We start from the raw sequence: 8,026 nt of genomic DNA on the forward strand, positions 1-8,026 counted from the left end.
AGGATATTTTGCCTATAAATATAAAGAAAAATACCCAAACTTAATTAATTCCACTAACAAAATTAAAAATCATCACAACTATAGCATTCCGTCATGGGTGCAGCGTTTATCTTATGGAGGGCTTATTAAACCTACTGATGAATGGCTAGCAAAAATTATAGAATGGAATAAATATTTCGAAATATATCACGATGAATCGTATAAAAAAGGCCCCGGAGTTGTACAGAATTAGTCAGTGGAAACAGTTTTACCTTTTACTTTAATAAAAGATTTTTGTAAATTAAGAACTATAATAAGAATTAATTATAGAAATCTTAAACAAGAAAACTATAAAATATTGAAAAGAATGCCTTCTGAAAATGGTGATTGTCGAAAAAAAATTAAAAAGTTAAGTAAGATAATCACATAATAAAAAATATAGCTCATTAATTTGTTAAATAAATATTACACAAAAGACTTGTAAATTTATTGACGTACAGTACACTTATTAAATCCGAAAATTCTACAGTAGTTTACATTTAGTAGTAATTTAATAATTAATTCAGAAATGATTTAATATTTTATCGTATTTTGTTATTTGAAAGATCTGTCATGTTGAAGTAGAGGACTTGCTGTGACGTCACATAGATCCAAGGTCATGCTAACAAATATATGGGATCTGGCTATCCTTGTAGTTTAAAGTCCTTGGTCGAGATCTGGCAAAATTGAAACAATTTTCGCGAAGGACCATGTGTATGGAGACAAGAATAGAAAATTTACACACTGAAGTACTAATAGTTCACGAAAATTATTATTTTCGTGAACTATTAGTACTTAAGTATGTAAAAATTTATTACATTTCATGTTGTACGAGGGTTTTACCCATTTCTCGAATCGTGTTAGAGTGAATCCGTGCTATAAAAGTACCGTGTTATACGAGGGATGGTATCAATTCTCGAACCGTGTTAGAGCGAATCCGTGCTATAGAAGTGCCGTGTTATACGGGGGTCACCTGTATATAGTTAAACTCTAGTATGTATATATGTGTAAATATCTCTACATAAATAAACGGGTATTTGTTTAGAAAATCTGTAGTTGTGTGCACTTCTGTCGGGCGTGCTGTCTCTCGACCTCCATCCCGAACCCTTTCGTCTACAAACGTGATCGCTCGTGCGTGAAAGCAACATCTACTTCTATTAAATCATAAGTTTGTATAAAATATTGTGCAGAATGCAATAAACTAATAATTGTTGTTACAATCAAGTCCATTCGACACGTGTCTAAAAATTTTAGCCCTCTGAACCGTCCAACAAGATGTGCAAATGCTCGCTCAATTATATTTCTTCATGATTATAATTTTTTATTGTATACTTGTACGCTGTTGAGATTTCAATTATCACAATATGGCGTTAGCAGATGTTCAGATAACGGGTAGGCACAATCACCCAAAATATGACCATAGCTGAAAAAATACATCAAATAAGCGATACATCACAATTATTTTGTATTTATTATAATTTAGAAAAGAAGTTGGTTGTCATATTACGATTACATTTTTTAATCATAATTATTTCTTTTCAATGTTTATTTTTAAACATATCTATTCATCGGTTAATGATCTCTTCATATAAACGGAAGGTTCAACCACGCACCACAGGGAACAGAGCCCACCTACAGGGAGAGTATTACGCTTTTACTCTCCATTTTCGACGGAACATTGTGTGGATTTTATTTTATTTTTAATATTAGAAATTTAAAAAAAAAGATTTAAATTAAAAGAAAATATTTATGTTTTATTTTATTTTATTTATTTATTTTTGCTTATAATGCTGGAAAGAAACCAGAGGGCCACATCTACGATTACATTTCAGATGTCCGTCATTCGTAATATCCGTTCGAAACTCATTTTGAGGGATAATGGCGAGGAGAGGAGTAACACTCGAGTTCTAGTCTTTCTTTCAAACGTGAAATCGATAGTTAAGGAAATTTAGTATAATGTTAATTAATAATGCGTCGGAAAATAAAATATGTTGTTATTATTGCCATTTCTTGGTTAATATTAGTGGCTTATTTCTTCACGTTATCGTGGAAAGACAATAAGGTTAGTCAGGTCTGATTAACTTATTACAGTCTTGCGAGCTCGTGATTCGTTGTTTAATCAAGTTTTTCGGTTGTTTTTATATAATTTCTAGTCAAACATTGTCGTAAGAGATTATACTGTTTTAAAACAAGAAGAAAACATAAAATATATGAACAAAATAATTTTTAAATACTGTGATGATGATATGTTCTTAACTGATGCCAAATAGTTTCATTAAATTGTCAACAAAATTTTGATTTTATGGTTAAAACATAGTAAATAGATCTATGGGCATAAAATAAAACATATATAAGTTTAATAAGCTGTGAGCTACAAGTAATACAGTGGACTTGCTAATCTTGCCTTCAATTATCTGGTATATCTTCCGTTGTGAGCAAGTTGATACCCACGATAATGTTAGTCTTATTACATGTTCTGTTATCTTGTTTATTCAGTTTTATTTCTTTGCTTTATTATTTGACTGTTTCCTCCCAAAAAGCTTGGTGCCAAAGGGCAATCAGTCGTGCTTCGGTACTCTGCCACTCTTGCTAATCAGGACACCTCTGTGCAAGGAATGGCTGGATTGGCAAGAATCTACTGTATAATGTTGAATTTTGATCGGTGGTAAAACTGTTCAAAATGATGTGGGGAAAAATTTATTTTGAAGTACTTCAAAATAAATTTTTGAATTAACTTTAAGTAAAAATGTTGAAAGATGAAAATATTTGGAATAATAATAAATGAATTTTTAATTTAAATTGCATAAGTTTTGCCATTTAATTATGTATTTAAATGTTCTTGAATATTAAATAAGTATTTAGCAGTGGCATAACAAAAATTTGTCACCTATGATGAAAAATAAAAAGTTCCTTTCTTAAATATAAAGAAGCTTTTGCTTTATGTATATATTGTGTATGTATGTATGTATATATAGTCTCAATGTATTTTTTATAACTAATAACTATATTATTGATTTAAGAAATAAAAAGTGTTGATACTTTGAACAGTTGGTCTTATCACTAGGACCACATTGGCCTTATCTTTTCTATGCTATTAAGCAGTATGGTCAATCTCCATTTTAGCATCCCTGATATAACACCAGAAAATTGATGTGAACAGATTTTCTGCCATTATGTAACATGGGTGCCCATGAAATTATGCCATTTTGCTTAGCATCACAAAATAGATGTGCCAATTTTCCCCAAACGGGAATGTTTTATTGAGCAGTTTTTACTTATTTGTGCCCCTATATTTCAAAATGTTAAGCCCTTAAAGAATTTTGAAGGTTAAATCTGAGATCCAAATATATTTAATGTAAATTTAGTGTTTATTTGTGCTTTTGTCAAGAATAAACACTACAGGTAGGTGGCAGACCCATTGGAACAGGTTCAAAGGATCAAAAGTAATTCAGCTATTTATCCCTTTTACACTGTGATGAGATAAGAATTTTATTGATGTAGAAACTTCCAGAAAATAGAATTGAAAAGAGTGACTTTTCTAGAAAACTAAAGATGATATAAAAGAAAGGCTACAAAACTTTACTGTCTTGGGTCTCTGAAAATGCTGTTCTTGTGATGTATGTTAAAAGAATTATGTTGTTCTTTTGAGAAAGCATGATATTTTACAAGGACCAATATTTGAAGGCAGGTCAGCAAGAAATTGCTAGTCACTTTCACTTTTGTGGAAAAACTTGTCAATAGAAGATCATTGGTGACACTTTGCAAGCATGGATAAGGTGGGTTATAAAGGAGTGCATTTCAATAGCAACAAAATTTGAAAGATACCAAACATGAAGAGTTTGAGAATATCCTAATGCTGTGGGTCAGTCAAGTGGTTACTAAACATAGTACAGTGACAGATGTAATCATTAAACAGCAAGCAAGTTTGGTGAAAGGGATAATAACAGTATTTAATTATAGCAATGGTTGATTGTCTCAATTTAAATAGGTGTGATCTTTCTCAGCACAAGACAAGGTGAAAATACTGAAGTGGACAAAGTTTTGGTGACCTGAATCATTGCAAAATTAAGCAATATTATTGGCACATAAGTTAAGGAATGTGTACAATATGGATGAAAATGGCTTGTATAATCAAATACAGCCAAATAGGATCATTTCATCTGAATCCTATAAAGTTGCAAATGTTGATTGAAGCAACAAGAGAACAATAACAGTAGACAGAGGAACTTTAAAAAGATAGACGTTTTAAAAACTTTGTCTTTATGTTGATTACTGACACAACAAAAAGGCATGGATGACAACAATTGAGTTCAGCCATTGGCAAAAGAATTCAATGAAAGCATGAGACGAACTGTCATGTCCTACTGCTATTGTATGATGATTCTTACTGTAAAATACAGATGCTAAGCCATGTCAAGATAGAATTTCTTCCTCAGAATTGCACTGACTTCAACTCTTGGATGCTGGAATTAAGTGTTTTGAAGCACATTATCAATGCTACCAGTGGTGCCTGTAGACTATAGAAAGAGGCACAAGCTATAAAAAAGGGCATCATACATTATGCAAGAAGCTTTAAACTATGATTCTGCGTTGGATCAGCACTCCCATAGGGTGGCACTGGTTGTAATCAGAGCTTGAAAACAGGGAATGTTCTTTGTTGTCAAGGTAAAGTTTTGATCAACATATGATGAAGTTGCATGGATTGATGGACAAATATTGTTCATTAGTTTCTTTTATATTTTCAGAATGACTAGAAGTTATGAATTTTTTGTTGTTTGTTAATAGTGGAATTTGAGGATTAGGAAAATGGCAATGCAGATGAAAAGGGGGCACATTCCCCAATGTATGGGCGGGCACCCCTGAATGCCTAGGTCATGCACTCATTGATTTAATCAATAATGACAAGCCAATGGACATTTTCCTGAGAGATCTCTCTATGATCAGATGATTGTGGGATGAATTTACTTCAGAAACAATCTACAATCCTTTCTGAAACTATTAGAGCTATTTTAGTTTAATTCTACATTCAAATCTTTTTGATGAGGATAACATAGACCTCTTAAAACAGTTATCTAATGTCCAAAGTCTTGTTTCAATAAATCATCTGATGAACAATGGACGAATTTCTGACATTGGATCAGAAAATTTTCACCTTTGAAGAAATGAATTTGGATAAAATAGTGGAAGTTACTAGGAAATGGGATGACTAGGTGGTTTTTTTATGATGATTCAAATTCAGAAAAATATGCAGTTAGTGTCAGCAAGCAAGAGCCAGTGCCTTTAAAATAGCAAGTGAAAGACAATCTAAACCAAATTCTGTATAAGAGATTTCTAAATTATTCTAGTTAAATGGGTTGACTATGTTGTCTCTATTATTATAAGATGATTTTTATTAATGTGGTGGTTTGTTTGGATTTGTTTTATTTGTACATTATTAATTTCAACCAATTACAATGTTAAATATAAGTTAGAAATTCTTTGATTTTGTATTATGTTCAATGTTCCAATACATTCAAAAAAATTGTTTCAAATGTAGAAACCTGATGATGACCTTTGAAAAGGACCAAAAATGTTAGCTGGTGTGTAATTAAAGTATTGTTTGATTAGCTGATTTATAAGAAGGTAATGAAGTATGAGGGTAATCCCAAAAGTAACATCATCTATTTTTTTAGAAATACAAAGAAACGTTTATTTTCAATAATGTTTATATCATTTTAAAGCTTAAACATTTATCTATTTTTCTACATAATTGCCATTTTGGTCAATGCATTTTTGTAGGTGCTGTGGCAGTTTTTGTATGCCATATTATACCAGTTTGCTGCCATGTCGTGGGGCCCATCTTGCACACACCTTCTGATATTGCAACTTTTTTGTTAAAATCCTATGAATGGTGCTTCGGGAAACCCCAAGATCCAAAATGCAGAGGTCATCCAGAGTGATCCGTTGATCTTCGCACATGGTTTGCTCAACCTTCGCGACTGTCTTGTCGGAAAGTGACATCTTCCACTTATTTTTTTATCATGAATTTCAGTACAATCAGCTGCAAACTCCCTATACTACTTGAGGATGTTTTTGACATCCATACACGACTTGCCATACACTTGTCAATTGGTGATGAATTTCAAATGGTTTCACACGACATGGTGGCAAGCTGGTATGACATGGACATACAAAAACTGCCACAGTGCTAACAAAAATGCATCGACCGAAATGCTGATTAAGTAGAAAAATAGATAAATGTTCAAGCTTTAAAATGATATAAACATTATTGAAAATAAACATTTCTTTGTATTTCTAAAAAAATAGGAGATCTTACTTTCGGGATTACCCTCATATAAGTTCAAAAACATCAACTTCTTTTACCACTATTAACACACAATAACATTTGTGTGTGATGTTGTGCTTTCTTAGAAACAATCAATACAGGATTAATGTTCTTCAGGGCTCAAAATCCTGAACCATAGTTGTGGAAAAACAATAAATCAAGCAATAATTGATGCAGATTTAATTTTCATAGTTTAAATAAGATTTGTTCAGAAACTCTAGAAATTGAAAGATTTTTTTTTTAAGCAATAAGTCCATAAATGATAGAGATTTTGCTGTATTTTTATTATATGCTTAAAATAATTAGTTCTCTATACATAATACGCTGTTTTAATATATGCTTTCTATATGCATTTTTTAATTAGCTTGAAAATAAAGCATTGAAATTAAAACAATCTGTAATAGAAGAACAGTTAAAACTGACTTCTGAAGCAGGAACAGCAGAAGTAGGAGTGTTATGGCAATATTTTGATGAAGAATCGTATATAGCAAAAACACGATTAAAACCAGGTGCTGATCCTTATGCACGTAACAAATTTAATCAGGCAGCTAGTGATAAAATTCCCAGCAATAGAAAAATACCTGACACAAGACAACCTGAGTAAGAAAGAATTTTAAATTTATTTTTAAGATGTTTATTATATATTGTGAATGATATAAATTTTTTTTATTTAAATAGATGTGCATCAAAAATTTATAGAGATAAGCTTCCTCCAACAAGTGTTATAATAACGTTNATATATATATATATATGCCTGCCATGCTGTGAGTAATCATGAATGGTTACATCAAGATTTAAGTATGTCTGGAGGTGAGGAATTGCTCGGAGGTCTGGGTGGCATGACTGGCAGCAAACCACATGGTAAGTGGAGGTTGCAATTTTGTATCTCACTCCAGATCAATTCTTTTCTCCCACTGTTCTAAATTATTTAATAAATATTAAATTATCATAATTATTAATTTCATTTGGTAAGGGATGGTGCCTATGGCTACCTCTAATACCAAATTACTTATTAATAGTAGCAAAAATAGCCAGATGAATTATGGCAATCATTTGGTTTAATATTAATACATTGGGCTTTGCAATGTTTATATACTGTATATAATTTTCCATTAAATAATGATGGTCAAATTTCAAAAGTAAACTTATATAAAATACTGTTCTTCATATAAGAATTGCATACAGATCTTATAGTTTAAATAAAGTTGATGAAAATTAGAGAAATAACTCATCATGTTAAAAGATGATACATGTCTTTGCAAGAAAATATTAAATACTTCAATTGGTACACAAAAGATTAAATACTGGAAACATTTGCATATTACATATTGTTTCTCTTGCATGTGTCATATCTAGAACATTCTTCATATTTTTGTGACTTTTTCTTATAATGTTTTTATTAATTTGATGTTGAATGCCTTATTTTAAATTTGATGTATTAAGCCACAAAAAATTATATGTTTCAATCAATTTCATAAAATGAATGAAAGTACTTTTATTTGAAATACAATGAAAAAATGTAATTTTTATAAATATGTTTGTTGTCATATGAATTATTAATTTTATTAATATGAATTATTAATTTAATTAGTATAAGCATAATATTGGGTTGTTCAGAAAGTAAGTTTGTTTTTTTCCGTGGAAAAAAACACAATATTTTTATAATAAATAAATATTTTATTG

The 8,026-nt window shown here is 30.7% G+C and overlaps 1 protein-coding gene across 1 annotated transcript; it reads left to right on the forward strand.

Moving 5' to 3' along the window:
- Positions 1 to 1,824: 1,824 nt before the first annotated feature.
- Positions 1,825 to 7,115, forward strand: LOC111625068 (polypeptide N-acetylgalactosaminyltransferase 2-like). Its single transcript, XM_023368099.1, has 3 exons — positions 1,825 to 2,080; positions 6,708 to 6,943; positions 7,022 to 7,115. Exons 1-3 carry the CDS (start codon positions 1,988 to 1,990, stop codon positions 7,113 to 7,115), a joined length of 423 nt encoding a protein of 140 aa, XP_023223867.1. The 5' UTR covers positions 1,825 to 1,987.
- The last annotated feature ends 911 nt before the right edge of the window (positions 7,116 to 8,026 follow it).

This window comes from Centruroides sculpturatus, unplaced genomic scaffold (assembly GCF_000671375.1).
Source record: "Centruroides sculpturatus isolate CEXI.00-Female unplaced genomic scaffold, Cexi_2.0 scaffold40, whole genome shotgun sequence".
Lineage (NCBI taxonomy): Eukaryota > Metazoa > Arthropoda > Arachnida > Scorpiones > Buthidae > Centruroides > Centruroides sculpturatus.